At 42.6% G+C, this 18516-nt stretch overlaps 1 protein-coding gene across 8 annotated transcripts in view; it reads left to right on the plus strand.

The window, feature by feature from the left end:
* LOC122159287 (krev interaction trapped protein 1) overlaps positions 1–18516 on the plus strand; it is a 37208-nt gene that overhangs the window by 14237 nt on the left and 4455 nt on the right. For 2 of the 8 annotated variants that reach the window (XM_042816726.1, XM_042816725.1), the window contains exons 16-21: positions 1133–1339; positions 1641–1757; positions 9110–9308; positions 9839–10000; positions 11433–11553; positions 11762–12074. In XM_042816726.1, coding sequence (XP_042672660.1) covers positions 1133–1339; positions 1641–1757; positions 9110–9308; positions 9839–10000; positions 11433–11553; positions 11762–11942 — 987 coding nt within the window. In that variant the 3' untranslated portion in view covers positions 11943–12074. Of the gene's footprint in view, positions 1–1132; positions 1340–1640; positions 1758–2460; positions 4123–9109; positions 9309–9838; positions 10001–10731; positions 10824–11432; positions 11554–11761; positions 12078–13644; positions 13756–14125; positions 14225–15183; positions 15361–16790; positions 16918–17843; positions 18019–18186; positions 18307–18516 lie in introns of those variants that run through there. The other 6 variants (XM_042816733.1, XM_042816731.1, XM_042816732.1 and 3 more) reach the window with 6 other exon arrangements.

Below are 18516 nucleotides of genomic sequence, written 5' to 3' on the forward strand. Positions count from 1 at the left end.
AATTGTTCCAGCTGATATGAATCACTTTAGATGTCTGACAGGAAACTGCAGAGGCGCACAGGGAACATTTTCAGCCTTGCCCCTCTTTCTTTGAGTCAAAGTTACTCAGTAATTAACTTTTTCCTGATGTCAACACCTCTTCTGTCAGAAACCAGCACATCACTCTTGTTCTTCATAATACAGATGAAGAAAGGAAGAGAATATTCTTCCTAAGACTGCGGTACAGCAGAGGACACAGCAGAGTATTCTTTACTCTTTCTTGTGTCAGATAAAATATTAGAGCACAGCATTGTAGGCTTCTGCTGTAGGCTGTTATTTTTAGGTACAGGGGAAAGGAAAAGGTGTTTCAGTCCTTGCTCCAAATATTTTAATCCATTTTATATTTTAAGAATAGCCGTAGCATTCAGGTAAGTTGTAATGCAGGGTGTGCAACAAAGAGGTTGGTGCCATCTACCCCACCCACAATTACACCCCCCCCTAATTGCTAAAGGCTTGTGTTCTCTTTTATGCCTTCTAATCTCATGTGTGGCTTTGCTGAATTTTTGTCCCTTAGTTTCAGATTTGGAAAATTATTTTTTCCTTCATTTGTTTTGAGTACTGTGCATCAGTCAGTTTTGAACTAGGAGCAGTCTAACAACCCTTTGTTGTAACAGTTCCATGCTACTGAGAAGGAGGAAATATCAGGATTGTTTCTCATTCTAAATGAGGGCTCTGTTCAGGAAAACAAATTTTGCACCTTATTTTGTTTAAAAAAAATAAAAAAATCCATGTTTGCAGGAGCATACTGTGTTTCATGCTCATCTAAGCATGCTTTGGACCCCTCAAAGGAGGAGTGCTTAGGGTTTTTTATCATTATTGTTATTATTATTTTATTTTGATGTATGTAGTATCAGCTGGTTAACCCTGGCTAGTCTGAAATACTTCTAATAGAGGGGAAACTGTGGGAACCTGAAGTGGTTAGGTGTCTGTGTTTAAGATTTCTGAGGCTCGTACAGGGACCTACATTCTCAGTCTGTTTCAGCATCTGAGACTTTCTTTTTCAGTGGGAATTCCACTGAACTATGTCATGTTCTTCAAATAAATGCAGGTATTTTGGAAGATTTATTGATTTCCTGTGTTTTTTTCTTTCTAGAATCTGAGCACCAGTGAAGGTGTAAGTAAAGAGATGCATCACCTTCAGCGCATGTTTTTGCAGAATTGCTGGGAAATTCCAACTTATGGAGCAGCTTTTTTCACAGGACAAATATTCACCAAAGCAAGTTCGAGTAGCCATAAAGTCATCAAGGTCTACGTAGGAGTAAATGTGAAAGGGCTGCATCTCCTGAACATGGAAACAAAGGTCAGCTTAAGTGAACTGCTGATGAAAACTTCTACGTTTAATGCTGTTCTCTTAAATTCTCTGTGCTAGTAGGCGTTTCACATCTAAATTGACCATGAAGATTTCCAAGATTCTGAAGTCTTCAAAAAGCACTTTAATGGAAAGCCTTGTATTTTTCAACTTGACTACTTTATAAGTTACAGCTTGAATACGGAACATACTTTTCCACTTAGGTAGAATTCTGTCTTAAGTGAAATAAGGGAAGTTCCATCTGTAAGTATGGACAGTGCTTTCTGAATGATGGTTTTCTATTTTATTGTAGGCTTTACTCCTCAGCTTAAAGTATGGCTGTTTTATGTGGCAGTTGGGAGATGGAGATACATGTTTTCAGATACACAGTCTGGAAAACAAAATGAGTTTTATTGTGCATACCAAACAGGTAAGCATTGACATTTTTCATTCAACATAGAATTTCATCCATCATAGAATTTCTTGGACCAAATACATGTTCCTTCTCTTCTGGTTGACCCTTGTACTGTATAAAAGAAGCTCCACCCAAACTCTGCCCCCAAAGTGATTTTCAGATGAGAACTTTTCTCAATATTTCAGAGTGTTTGCTTGTTCTTACAGAACGTGAAGCCTTTAGCATTCTAAATACGTAAGAATAAACTTGCATTAGGGAGAACATTTTTTTTGGTAGTGAAAACTGTTTGTTGCGTGTGCCCAATCCCATAGGCCTTAAGGATAATTCCAAATACGACAAGAATCACAGAGTTAGAGCTGGTAACATTTCTGTCAAAACTAGTGGAGTTTGGCATTGTCAAATATCGTCACAGACCATATGTCATGTTGAAAGGTGTTGTGACAAAACTGCAGCTTTGAGTATGTTGCATAGTTTGACAGTAGTTGCCTTTTGATTTTTACATCATAAGAATTTGGATAGAGAGGAAGAAGTGACTTAGTGTTTTGAAAAATATTTCCTCATTTATAAGGAAAAAAACCTAGTTTTTGGTTTCATTGTTATCTCTAAAATGATGCAACTTCTAACTTCTGTTTATATACTTGCATTTACCATATACTTAAATTGATTGTGCAATTGTTGTGAAATGCTGATTAGAATTTAATTGTGTACCTTTCTATAGGCAGGTCTCATCGTAAAACTTCTGATGAAATTAAATGGCCAATTAATGCCTAGTGAAAGAAATGAATGATGGATAAATGATGAAACAGCATCTTATGGCTAAGCAAAAAATTCTCACCCTAACAGAAGACTTCCATGTACATGAATTTTACACAAGAGAAAAGTCCATTTGTACAGTTTTTTAACTTTGTACAGAACCTGCATGATTTATTTTTTTAAAAAGCTTTACAACATATCTGTTATTTTTATAAATATTTTTGTTTCATATATAAGCTATTGTAGAGCTTGAGTTACCAGTAAAAGCTAGCAAAATTTAAATGCTTTACCAAATTGGACAAGAGTGAATCGAGCCATTCTTGACTGTTGGACAGAAATGAATCTGGAAACTTTTTTCCCAGGGGATGGTGAGACTGATGGTGCTGTTAAGCACATCTCAGTTAACATCTTCACTTTACATGTCTTTCTATAGAACATCAAGGAGGTTGTATGTGTTACAGTATTTTTAGACAAACTTTACTTTTAAAATATTCTTGGTAAATATGCTTAGGAGACCAGCCAGTCTTTTGAACATCTGCTTTTGATAAACCTTACTTGGTTTCTGACAAATGTGATAGCTGGCTTTATTTTTACTCTTATTTCTCATACTTGGTGTTCATATTTATTCTAAAATACTGCATGAAGATGTCGAAAGGGAACTATTTTAAATCTTCAAAAGCCATATTCAATATTTAGTGTGCTTGTAAGAAAACTGGACTTCTACTTTTGCCGTGCAATATAAAACATTTGCATATGGAGAAGGAGGAGGTTTACAAACAAATCTCATTCAGAGGTCTTCAGATACTTTAATAATTCTTATCCTGGATTGCAACACATCTTCAGTAACAAGAACTCATATAGGGGGTACTAAGTCACTTCTTTTCAACTAATTTTCCTTCTCATTGCTTATTTCATTTCCTTGAAACCGCAAGCAGTAGAGAATACAGGACTCAATGCTACAATTACTGTTTAACATGCAAGTTTATAAGCATTCTTCTTGCTCTTTACTAAGTCACAGCTGGGTCTTAGCAAGTTGGGTCCCAAGTGTAAGATGGGGACCCTATGGATTCTGAAATGTCTTTGTACTTTAAGACAGTATTCATAATACACCTCTAAAAATTCTGGTTATATTTCAGGGTTCTAAGTGCACTTGATTACTCCTTCCATGTAAGCTGCATGCTAAAACAGTTTGCAGTACTTTGTAAAAAGAAGTTCAAAACAAAACAAAACCCCAAGTTTGTTGTTTTGTAATACCTTTAATGGTACCTCACTACTAGTAAGTACAGTTTAAGGAATTAAAGTAGTGAACAAGTTAAAAAATAAACAGAAGATACTTTGAAGTCTTCTTAGCAAGCTTTATTATTTAATGGGCATAAATAGCAGTAAATTTATCTTTTATTTATGGTAAATAATGCAACAGTCAGGTCCTTTTTAGCATTCTTGCTTTCGTGGCACTGGTATCAGAAGTACTCTTTGCTACACAGCACTTTGTTACAGAACTAGAAGGAAAACGTTGATGCATGTCACAGTTACATATTTAACGAAAGTATTAATATGCCTTATTGCTGTATAGTTCTTTCTGCTAAGATTCTTATTTATTACTACCTAATAAATTGTTTACAAATCACCTTTGTTATTTGTGTTAACTGCAGCCAGCATCAAAGTGCCCTGAAATGTCTTATCGAGCAGGTGGTACCGCCAAAGGGCTGTTGAACAGGCTGGTCTTTGCAGGTTTTGTAGGATAATAGTGAGATAGGATCATGGGAACAGTTCCACAGTGATTAGAAGTTAAGGCGCACACTGCTGTGCACCTGGGAAAGGGGTTGAGTAATCCTTGCGAGTGGTGTAGGATGGTCATGAGATAGGATCACAGGGAGGAGGGTTCCAGGTGATTGCAGATTAGGACGCACAGAGCACCTTGCTGCACGCCTTGGAAACAACTCAGGAACGCATCGGAAAAAGGGAACTCTTGAGTCCGGGCAAGCCAGCTGGGAGCAGGTGATGCCTATCGGAAGGCTTTGAGCTGGAGCTCCAGGCAGGCTGTTGGCAGCCAGGAACAGGAGGTGCTGCTGTGGTGTTGCGACAAGGAGGGGTGAGTGCCAGCCTTCTGTCTGGGAGTGGGGAAATGGGACTGGAGCAGAGAGGGAGGCAGCATGTGGACCACTAGCAGCTGTGCTCTGTGCCAAACAGTAGAGCTGAAAAAGCTGCAGAAATCAAAATCATGCCTTAGTAAGCAGGATCAACCATACAGGTTGATCACCATAAGCATTTTTTAAATGAGTAGTTGAACTTTACAGTTGACAAAGCAAAGACCGAGTGTATGTTCCAGCCAGGCAGCTGAAAATATACACTGTGAAAAACAAGCATGGTTTTATCGCGTGGAACAGTTCGTCAGTGTTTGCTGCTGGCAGGGCCGGCTGCTCGACCCCACCAGTGCTGCCCGCGTCAGCCACGGCGCGTTGGGCAGCGGAAAGGTACAGCGTGTGTGGTGGGAGGCCGGCCGGCCGGCCGGCAGAATCGCTGCGAAGCTTAATACAAAGCAGCCGCAAAACGGTGCTCGGCCTTCAACGGAGGGCCAGCGGTATGCGTCCAGCTCTCTGCCCTGAGAGCAGCCGGGAAAGCGCCGCGGCCGCCGCCAGCCCCGCTCCCAGCCCAAGCAGCACTCCTGCAGCGCGCGTGCGCAACCGCTCCTCGGCGCCGCGCGGAAGGCACCGCGGGTTGCCGCGGCAACGGCGAGCTGCCCTGAGGGAGCTGGCTCTGCGCTGCGCCTGCTGCTCTGCCGGCTGAGACGGGACGGGCCGCTCCGGGGACAGGCGGGAGCGTCTCCGGCTTAGCAGTGTTCGTGCCCGCGGCGCGGGGTAGGCGGGGTTGCTCCTGAGGAGGAGGACCCTCGGGTGGGTATGGGCTGCTGCGGCTGCCGCTGCTGCTGCTTGCAGTGAGCTGGAAGAGTTACTCTGAAAATACGGGGGTTCCCCCCGTCGTTGGTAGCTCAGGTTGGGCGTGCTTTAAAACTGGGAAGCAAAACTGAGGGATGCACGTTTGAAGACTTAGCAAGAAGCGATGTCTCTGGAGAAGGAAGAAGATGACGTTCCGGGGGGTCTGAACTCAGAACTGAAAAGCTTTCGCGGCACTGCTGACGACGGTGCCAGGGAAGACTCCTTACGTTTATCAGAGACTGCTGGAGTAGCTGACCCAACTGTGGAAAGTTTGAGTGAAATTTCACAGGAAGGGCCTCAAGCAGATCTGGAAGGCCATAAAAAGACTGAAAACGTCCCAAGAAGTGATTTACCGGGTAAAAGGAATGAGTTTGAATCCTCCACTGAGATAAACAGTAGCACAGCGCCTCAGGCTGTCTCTGAAACAGGTGTGAGAAAGCACATGTTGAAGTCAGCTGACAAAGACACTGGAGAGCGAAAGCCAGTGCTTGCAGGGGCTGTCACAGGAGATGGCAGACCAGGCTTGTCACCATCAGCAGTGAATGCTGAAAGTGCTGGAAGCAGATCAACATTTTTGTTGCCTGCTGAAGAAAGGAGTTTCACACTTAGACTGAGTGATAAAGGGCTCCAGGACGTGCCTCAGTCTGCTTCCGAAAGCCAAAATGTAAAAACCTTGCTCTTACAGAACAACGAAATAAAAACGCTACGCTTAAATACAGTTAACCTGTCTAATCTGGAGATCCTGGTACTTGAAAGAAACAGACTGACACTGCTGCCGCCAGAAATATCATTGCTTCATAAACTGAAAGTGTTAAATGTTAGTCACAACCGGTTATCGTGCCTCCCTGAAGAATTGCCCAAGCTTGTAAATATTAAGGAGCTCTTTCTCAATCACAACAGCATTGATGAATTTCCTTTTGCATTGAAAAGCCTTGAAACATTAGAGCTTGCTGGGAACAAGATAAAAACTTTGCCAGATGCCATGATTGACATGAAAAACTTGAAGGTACTCAACATTGATTCCAATCAGATCGCAGTATTTCCAAGAGTTCTCTGCTACCTTCCCAATCTGGTAAATCTCAGCTTATGTGGGAACTTCATTCAGAGTTTGCCGAAAGATATTAAAGAGCTCAAGAAATTACAAGAATTTTCAATTAGTCGCAATAAGCTTTTATTTCTTGCTGTGCAGCTTTTCCAGCTGACAAAACTGAAAGGACTCAGAGCTGATGATAACAAATTGGAGTTTCTGTCAGATAAAGTGGAGAACTTGAGAGAGCTTACGTTCCTGAACCTTTCAAAAAATTTATTCAAAAGCATTACAGATAATCTTTGCAACTGTACTATGCTGAAACATCTTGTTCTATGTGATAATCAGTTAACCCAGCTCCCTGCCAATATTCACAGACTTAAAAATTTAAAGGAGCTTTCTTTAAATGGGAATCAACTAAACTTGCTGGTTGAACAAATATCACATTTAAAAGAGCTCTCCAAAATAGAGCTTTCTGGAAACGTATTAACATACATCCCTGTCGAATTAAAAACTTGCATAAGGATAACCGAAGCTGATCTCAGCAATAATAAGCTCTCTCAGTTTCCAAATGCGGTGTGTGCACTATCTGATCTTAAATATTTAAATCTCAGTGGCAACTCTATTTCAGAATTAATACCTGGAATTTCTGATATTAAAGATTTGGAGCATCTAGAATTAAACAAGAATAAACTGTCTTCATTTTCTGCATGCTTGTGCAGCCTCACAAAACTCGTTTACTTGGATGTAAGTGAGAATGAAATCAATAGTATGCCAGCAGTGGTATCTGAAATGAAGGCTCTCCAGGTTCTTTTTCTGCACCACAATAAGTTTGAGTCATTTCCTGAAGAATTGTGTTCTTTAAAGGGTTTAAAAACACTCGACATTTCAAATAATCAGATAAAGAATATTCCTTTAAAGATCAGCAATCTGGAAACGATTAAAGACTTAAATGTATCAAACAACCAGTTTGCATCTTTTCCTTCTGAAATATGTCTTCTTTCATCACTGGAGAAATTGACTGTGTGTCAGGTGAATGGGCTGAAGGTAAGAGAACGTTTCCTTAGGTTAGAAACCTTGTGTTGTGCAGATAGTCATGCTGGAAAGTTAGTATAGACATTTTCCAACTGTATTAATCCACCTGAGGCGAGCACTGAGTCAGCCACAGGAGCACAGGTGAAGGCAATTCTCCTGTGCTGCAGGAAGGGGTGGAGCCTGGCTGCACCTCTCCTAGACCCATTTAAGGGCTGACTACCAGTGGGGAAGGATCTCTTGTGGAGATCTGCTCTGCTGGAGTTTTGTAAGTGAGCCCAGGGTGCGGATAAGCTTTCTATCTATTCTCTTTTTGTTATGATTATCTGCTTTGCCAAACTCTCTTGTTTATTTTGTAATTATAGCATCTTAATATTCATTGATTATACACTTAGCTGGAAATTGATAGATAAGCCTGCCTCCAAGATTCCTCTGTTAAATGAACCAGTCTTTCCAACTTTGTTATACTTCTTACAAGTTCATTAAACTTTCGCTAGCTCAAACAAGAAAAGCTGTATTACTTCTGTGATTGCTTATAGTAGAGAAAATTGCTTCATGTTTCTGAAATTCAAAGTTTAATAATTTCATTTAACAAATACTAAGGAACAGGTCAGAACAATCTCCTGAGGAAATGTAAACCTTCTTTTCCAATTAACAATGCAGGTTAGTGGTTGTTATGGATAGAGTGGAATTGCTCTTATTGTCAGTTGAAAACAAAGAAAATCTCTTTCTGAAGCAAATGCACAGCGCTTCACAGAATCACAGATCACAGAATCACAGAATCACCCGGGTTGGAAGGGACCTCAAGGATCATGTAGTTCCAACCCCCCTGCCTAGCAGGGCCACCAAACACACACATTCAGATCAGGTTGCCCAGGACCCCGTCCAACCTGGCCTTAAACACATCCAAGGACGGGGCATCCACAACCTCCCTGGGCAGCCCGTTCCAGGGCCTAACCACTCTCCTTGTATAGAACTTCCCCCTAACATCCAACCTAAATCTTCCCTCCTTCAACTTGGATCCATTTTAATCTCTTCTTTCACCTGAGTTTCCAAAATCAGCTTTACAGAAAAGTCTCAGGTTTGTTTGTATGATTCCAAGTATGGTTATATCTTCCAAGGGGTTACTTCTCTCAGACACAAAAAAATCTGCTATCATAGTCTTGTTTCCACAATAACTGGAGAACAGTTAAAGTTCCTAATGGAACAGTGCAAATTAGAAAAGATCAAGGGATGAACAGAACCAAAATGGGGAAAAAAAAAAAAGTATTTTTTTCTTTTTTTGTTTTAAATGTGTTGAGTGTTCTGAGAGGGTAAAATCTTTCATTAACGATAGTAATGATGAAAATAATCGCTCTTGAAGTTCTATCAATAGAGGCTTGGCTTTTCAATTGTCATTCTATCATTATGCCTTAGGAATTTTGCTGAAAAATTCTGTGCTTGGCAGCAATATTTTTATTGGAAAATACTAAACGAGCTTCCACTAGAATAGAAGTTCAGAACTTTTATTGTTGGAATTAAGGAATGTACTTTTGCTTGCAGGAAAGTTACCTTTGAACTTTTTACAGAAGAGAAATAGTTGTATATAAGTGAATGAATTGTGTTCTTATTTTTATCAGTTAACTAAAATTCCAGAGGAGCTTTCCAAACTGGTGTCCCTCAGGGAGCTTGACATATCTCATAACGCGCTGAAGGAAATGCCTGACAGCATAGGGGAACTGAAGTTTTTGGTCCATCTAATTGCAAATAACAATGAGATCAGCCAGCTCCCCAGATCTATTACATCGCTAGGAAGTCTGCAGCACCTTGACCTTAGTGGTAAGTATCAAGCATTCAACCCCTTCATTTTTCTGCTGTGTGCAAGACTGACACTTTTCTGTTGCAAAGGATGTGTATCTGTGTGTCCAGATGTCTGCTCAGTATCACTGATACAACACAGTCCGTTGTCCTTTTTTGGTGGCTGATTTACTGGGTTGCCAAGTGGCTGTTAGAGATGTGATGACAGAGATGGGTGTGAAGCAGAGCTGCACAACATGTTCTCAGTTATATCACAGCAGCACAGCTGCTGTGTTCCACATTGTGCTTAATTCACCTTGAAGCTCATGGCTCTCTTGTGCAGAGACAGGAACAGAGTCTTGTTTGTCTAGGAAAGCAGTGTGTTCACCATGATCTGAGGTATCCCAGGAAGTGATCCCTCCTGCCTACCTGCTGTGCTTCACAGACAGCTAGGCTGCTTTGCAAATGTATTCAGATGTTTTCTGACTGAAATAATTTAAAATCCTCTGGACAAAGGATGCTTTTTTTTTTTTTTTTTAGATGAAATTAAGTATGCTTATGTATTTCAACAGAAAATCGGCTGAGATATTTGCCTGCTGGCCTTCGTCACCTTTATTTGCTGAAAGACATAAACTTTGATGGAAATTCTCTGTTTGAGCCACTACAAGATATCTGCAAAGGAAAGCAATTACATCCCATTCTATGCTATCTGGAAAGTGCTAATGAAAGAGATGGTATGTTAAAAACATACACGGGTATTTTTGTGCATTAAAGGTAGCTCCAGCAGCGGCTGTTGAAACTCCATTGTTTTCAGAAGGCAGTATCATTATTAGTTCTGTTTCTGTTCCTCACTGACTTCTGTTACTGTAGGCAATATTGAGGTGATGGTTAGTGTGATGTTGTACTGCATGGGCATAATAGAAACAAGATTCATATTTTATTATTGCATGGCTCACTGATAAGAGAACTGCTTTAAGAACTAAGGTGATATTGTTCCATTAGGACTCTTATCAGAAATGGAAGCTGACAGCTTAAAACTGAAATCGAGGTCTTGAGTTTTGTATTCAAACCAGAAAGCCAGACACAGTTAAATAAAATACACAAGCTTAGGGTTACCTCAACTCTATCCATCAGAGAGGCAATTTGTAGAGAGTAGAATAGCATCTTCCTCCTTTCTTAACTTCCCTAGCTCTTTTTCAGCTCTTGAGAATGCAAAATCTCAATATCTACCTATATCCTGACTTCTCTGTGGCCCTCCTACCCATCATTATCGAGCATGGTACACTGAAGGCCTATCAGATGTTACCCTTGTGCTGTACTTGCTTTTGACTAAAACGTTGCTGCCTTACTCGCTGCCCCTCAGGCAGGAGGCGCTGCCTGCCTGCAGTTACGCTCCTGGGTCACTGGGAGGCAGTCCGGTGCCCTCATTTTCGTTGCCGATTTTCGATGTTGAATCTTATTCCAGCACGCCCTGCTATTATCCTCGACTGGAGGGAGCGCTGCCTGTTTCATGGAGCGGAGCGTGTTTCAGCGCCGCAGTGATTCGGCTGAACCCACAGTAGTCCTTTCACAACCTGATTATGATCAAAGAGAACAAAATATTTGAATCACTGCTTCATCTTACGCAGTATAAACGCTGTAAACTCTTGTCAGTAGTAACACTTGTTTTGGGTCAACAGAAGGGAGAGAAAAAATGGTATTCTTAGCATCCATGAGCAGTTCAGGTATGTGCAGGTGTTCTGACAATCTGCTTCACTCTCACCTGATGGTGAGCAGAGCTGTGAGGCAGTTGATTGCTGTAAAAAGCATTCTCAAAGCTGTAGCTCCCCAGCTTGCTCTTCCTGTAACTCATGGTGTACGTTCTGGAAGCACACCCTGCTCTCCCACCTCAAACAAAGGGAGCTTGGAGCTGTGCTGCTTCAAACTGAAAAGAATGAAAAGCTTCTGAACTTCTTCCCAGCAGGGCTGTCAGGGAGTCAGACCTGAAAGACCATCGCCCAGAAATGGTGATGGTGGTCTGTCCACCAGGATGGAGACATCACCTTGGAAATGGTGTTTGGGAGTTAACAAAATCCCAAAGCAGATTAGCATTATTTACAAAACATATGATACAAAAGATACACGATTCTGTATTATTAATTACACGTTTTATGTGGTTATATTTAGAGAAAATATTGCACAAGATGATAGAAATGATTGCTGGCAATGTTGCTTCTGAAGATTTTGAATTCTTCTGCCAGAAACTACAGCTTGGTCAGACTGACATCAAGGCTCTGCAAAATACCAGGTTAGGGACAGCTGTTTGTAACTGTACCTTTTCATTTTATGTTTCCCATTTCCCTTTTCATTACGATGTTATGGAGTTAACACGCAGTATTTTGATTACAGAATTCACAGTGCTTCTGTTAAATACAGAATATCTGTGCAAAATGTAGTAACTATCTACAAATCTTTTATTTTCTCAGATGTTTACTTCATAACTTTTTCCCAAACAGGGCTCTTAAGTTGAAAGAGAAAATCACCAAGGCGCTGGACATCTGGATCAGTGAAAACCAAGCCCTAACTTATGGTGAAATGATAGAGAAACTGATCAGAATGCTGGTAATGACAGGCATGCATCATCTAACCAGCAAAGTGAAAGCTTTAAAGCTCTGTGCACAATCGGTGACGTTCTAAACGTGTGATGTACAAACAGTACTTACGAAGGGAACAAAGGTTTGTCTTGTCATTCTTTTTTTTTCCCCCATTAATTCTTATCACATGATCACATCATCATAAGAGCTCAAGTGTGTATTTAGGAAACATTCATAATCTTAGATTCATTTTTTAAAGATTGCTTGTTTAAAAAAGAATCAAAAATTCACTTATTTCTAATGTGAACTAATTGTTAGAAAGTGTGTGTTAAACTGATGAAAACTTCAGTAGACTTGAGTGAATCTATCACATCAAGTTATTTAGTCACTGCTGGGGTTTCCTTGTTTAAATTCCTGAATGGTGTTTCCGAGCGGAAACAAGCTGTATGTTTGTGGTTTTGACATGTCATTCAGCACCAACTCTAGAGTGTTTTCTGAGGATGTATGAAAATAGGGGCAGCATTCTGAAAATGTGCAGCAGGCACTGAGCTCCAGTGCTGTGTTACTGTTCTGGCTTACCAGTATGCAGAGCAGGAAGAGATGTGCTGTTTGTTTCCCAATTAGTGCAGCATATGGGAGCTTTGAGTTTTGAAATAGGGAACTGTGAGTCCAGGATAACACATCTGTATTGTCCAGACAGCTGTGTTGTCACAAATGTGATATTTGTGAGTGTGATGTTCTCTGTCTTAACCGTAATTCTGCACCTGTGTGGATTAAAGGTAGCAGCTGAATGTGGAAACTGCACTTGTGTTTGCTTTGAAGGCCTGCCCCTAGAATGAAGAAAGTATCTGTCAGTGAAGATTATGAGAGCTCAGGTCTGGGAATAGTTCCTGGTGCTCACATTACCATTTTGGTTTGGAACAGCGCCGTGTCAGTGCACCCAGCGGCTGCGCCCACTTTGCTTTGGTTCTCAGTGTGGTTGTGCCTGACTTCAGGATGTGACCCTACCATAAGCTGTGCTGAGGAGTTTTTCCAAATGCATGCCTGGCACCACAGAACATCAGCAGCAGAGTGCTGTGTTTTTTGTAACACCCCCACCGGCTCAATCTCACCCTACACCAAGACCAAATGCTCTCTGCCTCCCTCAAGTTGTTCTTGGGACCTTCTCTTGCCCTGGGAGTCCGCAGCCTCACAGCCCTCTCCTCGCCTTCCTTATCTGTACCATTTGCTGCTTCCTGTCACCTTCCTGGACTTTTTTTATTTTTTAAATCTGCCCTTTCCTACTGCCCATGCTTGGAGAGGAGACATTCACCCTTTATCCCCAAGAGTCAAGCAAGAATGGCGGCTGGCAGCGCCAGGACAGCGAAGACAGGGCTGCGGAGCATCGTTACAGCGTTTAGACAGTCCTTCGAGCCCCAGCGCACACAGCACACATCGCATCCCTGCTGCTACGGCCCGCACAGCAGCCAGCACGGCGCACAGCGCACTGCCCGCACCCCGGGCACCGCCCGCCCCCGTCTCCTCCGGTGCCGCCGCCGCTCCCGCCCCGCCCCGCCGCCCGCCCAATGGCGCCCGTCGCAGCCCGGCCGATGCCGTCACCCCGTGGCGCGCCGCCGCCCATTGGCCGGGCCGCCGTCAGTCGTCACATGGGCAGAGATCAGCCCAGCGCCGTGGCTGGGCCGGCCGGCTGCGGGCACGCCCCCGTGGTGCGCGGTAGCGGTTCGCGGTCGCCATCGGTACCGGCACCGGCCGAGCGCGAGGCGATGCTGAGCCTGCTGGAGGTGGGCGGCAGCCTGCTGGAGCGGGCCGCCGTCGGCAACCCGCTGTCCCTGCTGCTGGCCGCCTCCGCCTTCGCGCTCAGCCTCGGCTACCTCTTCCAGTTGGGATACCGCCGCCACGTCGGGGCCGGCCGGACGGTAGGCGCGGGGCACGCGGGGAGCGGGCGGTGCGTCCGGTTACCCCGGGCGGGCCGTGTCGGGGCGCGGCCTCGGCCCCCTGTGCGGCACCGTGCGGAGCGGCCGCTGAGGGCCGCGGGCAGCGCCTCCCGGCGTCTGCCGTCTGTCCGTTGCGGTACTCTCTGGCGTCGCTCTCGGAGCGGGAGGGCGGGTCGGCGACCTGGCCGAGTGGTTTGAAAAGCAGCCTGGCCTTCTTGTAAAAGGTCGTGTCGATCGAAGTCGCTTTTTTCACCGAAGATCTTGAGCAGAGTGCGTGTGCAACTCTTGTGGCTGAACACAGTGCTGTGTTACTCTGAAGAAAATTCAATATTTGCTTTTCTTTCCTCTGCAGAACCACCCTCCTCACATCCCCTCGAGCATCCCATTCCTCGGACATGCCGTAGCGTTTGGAAAGAGCCCTATTGAGTTTCTGGAAAATGCCTATGACAAGGTGTGCTGTCCTGGGTGGCTGAGCAGTGCCAAAGCGTTGCTGCGTGCTTGTTGGGATCTGTTTACAGTCAGTGAATTCCCTCCTATTTCCTCAAATATGGAATATGAAGTGTGCAGGAGGTTGTGCCTTTTACACATCTTGTGTGCAGTGCATTGGTGTTACAGAAATAGTTGTGTTCTCTGAAACAGCTCCTGTCTTTAAAAAGTCTTTGGGTGAGGCTCAGAGTTGGATCACGCTCATTAAAAATCTGCATTCATGGTGTTATTTCGTGCTTTAATTGGAAACTGTTAACAGTGCTGATCAGTGCTCTGTGCTGATGTGTCTGTGAGCAGGCTGGGATGGAGCTGACCCCTCTGCAGGTGACTGCATGAATGTCGAGGTCCTCCGCTCTACCAGAAGAGTGGGGTATAGAATCCCAGAAATTGGAATAGCCCCAAAGAAATGGACTAAGGCAGTAGAGCCTTAATTCTCTCCAGCAAAATAAGATGCACCAACACGTTTTACCTTGTCTAAAATGTCCAAAGTCATAAGCTTAAATCCCAGCTTGATTAACTTGGAGAAAGACAAATTCACTTGTGGGAATCTGCTGGAGGTGACTTTTAAATGTTAAAATCTTACATTATCAGTTCATAACTGCAGACCCAGTCTTTTTTCCAAAGCAGTGTGCATTGATTTCTGGAGCCCGCGTGTCTGGTGGTCTCTCTATCATAGTTTTTTAATTTCCATTTTTGACACTTAATGATCCTACATCTCACGAGATTACAGATATTAATTAGACTTATTACTGATGTGTTATTTTATATTGAGAACAGAATTTAAATATGGCTTAAAATGTTTCTATTTTACGCAGTTTATATGTGTTTCTTAGGAGAAGTGATTTGTAGAAGCTTGTAAAGAGATAACGACTCCGTGATTTGTGTTCCTATTATTTAAAACAAACGGGTGTTTTTTCCTCTCAGTATGGACCTGTGTTCAGTTTCACTATGGTTGGCAAGACGTTTACGTACCTGCTGGGCAGCGATGCTGCTGCGCTGCTGTTCAACAGCAAAAATGAAGACTTGAATGCAGAAGATGTGTACTCCAGGCTGACCACACCAGTCTTTGGAAAGGGGGTGGCTTACGACGTCCCTAACGCGGTATGTATCTTACATAGAAATGAGCAGAAAACGAGGGTCGCTTACATTCTGACTGACAGCTGTGAGCCCTTGGCTCTGTATGATGGGCTTGAGATTCTGGCAGAAGGCATGGTGTGGTTGAGAGTTCAGTTGGACGATCCAGCCTGAATGGCAGTGAACAACTCAGCCTTACTGTCCATTAGTATGGATGCTGCTTTTTGTTTTAGAAACTGTCTAATCCCACCATTGAGGAAAACTAATAAATGAGTGTTTTGGTTTTTTTTTTTTTATTCCCTTATAGCCTGTCACTGACTACAGTTTCCTTTTCCCTTATGAGGAACATTAGATCTTCCTTCTGTTAGAGCTCTGAGGGATGATTTCTCATTTCTGTCATATTTAACCTCTATGTGAGACTAGTGATTCGACCGTAGGCACCACAAAGCTTGTCTCACTAGGACAGAAATCAGCCTGCGTGTTTGCAGAGTACAGCCTGCCTTCATCTGGAATTAAAGTAGCTGTGCCACATAGCATTGCTTCTGAGAGGAGCATTGGCTGTTCTCATGCTTATACGTGTTGTCTGGAACAACGAACTGCAGAATCCTGTCTGCTCTTCAGTCTGAAAGTGTCTTTTGGTTGTGTTCCAGAAGAACCACCCCCTAGGGTTGACTACTTGTTTGAATATTAGTTGTGACTGATAATGATGTCTGTTGATATGCATTGTTTATATATCAGTTCAGATTCCCTCTCTGTCTTCTTCCTCCAAACTTCTTGCAGCATGTTTTTGGGAGGCAGTGCACTGGTAAGGTGTGTTCATACCGTATGCTTTCCATCCAGATAAGAGATGGGCTGCCATGTTGCAAGGGAAAACATGCCTGCACCACTGCTCTGCCAGGGTGTGCCCACTGCATTCTGAAAATGCAATTACTGCTGAGCAGCCTTTCTTTTATGCTTTTTGTTTTGTATATAACTTTACACTAAGTGTAGAGCTCTTGGTAGGAAGACAATCTTTGGTCAGTTGTCCATGGTACTGTACAGCTCTATAGGACAAATACTCTGATCTATAACTAAGACTTAAAAATTAATTGAATAATTTTCTGAGTAGATGTCCTATCAACCCATTTGATGGTTTTCTTCTAATAGTGGGCTTTTTACAGTACCTTTCTTAGCTATGAGTCTATCTGCAGAAAAAATGTGGAGAAGGGTGTAAAGCTTCCCTAGCAAATAGCTTGCTTCGTGCTGCCAGGTCAGGCTGCTGGGCCTTCTTAAAGCAAGGTGCATCTCGAGGCCAGTGTAAGGTGTTTCTGTGGGAGAGGAGGAAGATGCTCTGTTGTACTCTAAGTCCTAATTTCCTTTTTACTCTTATATGTTTTTGTAGTACATATGAAATGAGTTTATTAATCACGTTAATATGATGAACGTTTTACTGATTGTTTCTGCTTTGATTCCTCTAGGTATTTTTGGAACAGAAGAAGATGCTCAAAACTGGGCTAAACATTGCTCAGTTTAAGCAGCATGTAACTCTGATTGAAGAAGAAACAAAGGAATATTTCAAAGCCTGGGGAGAGAGTGGAGAAAGAAGTAAGCAACATCAGATGCATTGTTACTTAGACTTTCTGGGAAGGAATGAAGGCTGATGCAGGACGCAGCAGTGTGTTTTTGTAAATGTTTTACTGCAATATTAGAAGAGCTGTAGGGCAAAGCTCTAACATCACAACACACCAAACACAGGTTTTGTTTCATCAGATTTAACGCTATTGGAGAAGAAAGGTGCTCAGAAAATCATTGACAGGAACAGAGGACAATTCTGCTTCTTTGCTTAGTCTGACAGTAGAGAGCATACGCGTTGCCTGGCTGAATCACGCTGATTTTACACGCTGTGAATCAGTTCAGCCTGTTTGGTAGTTCCTTTGAAAAGACACAGCTCTGACTTCCTGGAGCCTGTGTCAGAGATCTCAGTTGTTATCTGCAGAGCGATAAGGTGAGCTTAGTGATGTAAGTGCATTTCCTTTCCTCCCCACCCCTGTTTCCCAACTAGTCACAGCCCATCAGTACTGTTGCAAGCCTGCAATGATAGAAATACTGAGAAATAATTCAATAAGCTGCAAAACTACTTATTTACACGTGGATTTTGGATTTCAGATTTAACTTTTTCTATGACTTCTGTGTTCGTTAAGGGTTGAGCTTGTGCTGCATGGTTTACTTTGGAAGGGGTAGCAGGTTTCCTAGAAAAAGCTCTAGAAACAGTAACTTAGAAAACAAGTTATTGAAGTCAAGTAATGTAATTAAAATGTTACTCATTGAAAGACCTGATTAAAACCACGAAATTCAAAATGAAATACTTCCTTTTATGGGGAAAGCAAGCTAAAACTCAGTTTTAAATTGTTAATGTATGTATGGTGGTTGTTTGCTTTTCCCTTCTACAAGATTTGAAGTGATGATCTGTGAAATGTAACATTTTGCCTAAAGTTTATCTGCAGTAACATTTTTTCCACATCTTTTCTCAGACCTGTTTGAAGCCTTTTCAGAACTTATCATTTTGACAGCAAGTCACTGCTTGCATGGGAAAGAAATAAGAAGCTTACTAAATGAGAAGGTGGCTCAGCTGTATGCTGACCTGGATGGGGGCTTTACTCATGCTGCGTGGCTTCTGCCAGCCTGGCTACCTCTGCCCAGCTTCAGGTACCGGGAAGAAGATGTAGCAATTTGAGCATTTCATCTAAACCTCTTCTTTTCTTTCTTTCTCCCCTATTTTTTGTTTTGAAGCTGTCTCAGACATTCCTATAAATCCTTACAAGGATTTCATGTTGTTTCTTACGAAGTTGCTAACAGAAGTGATCTGAATTGCAGGCGTCGAGACCGAGCGCACAGAGAAATAAAGAACATTTTCTACAAGGTTATCCAGAAGCGTCGGAGTTCTGAGGAGAAGGAGGATGACATGCTCCAAACTCTACTTGATGCTTCATACAAGTAAGCAAAGTGGGGTTGGGGACTCGTAATTTACAGGAAAATAAATAGATGTTTTACTTCAGCTCGGAGCTGTTTAGAACATTCTGTCAAAAACAAGAAACATTCTCATGTCCTGCATTCCTCATTGCCAGCAGTTGATCCTAGTGGTGTTCTTAAAAACAGACTGAAAAATCTAATTATAAATGCTAACCTTGACTTCTGAGATCATTA

The sequence above is a fragment of the Centrocercus urophasianus genome, unplaced genomic scaffold, assembly GCF_019232065.1.
Source record: "Centrocercus urophasianus isolate 14NV4802_14NV808 unplaced genomic scaffold, USGS_Curo_1.0 seq_16, whole genome shotgun sequence".
NCBI classification, from domain to species: Eukaryota; Metazoa; Chordata; class Aves; order Galliformes; family Phasianidae; genus Centrocercus; species Centrocercus urophasianus.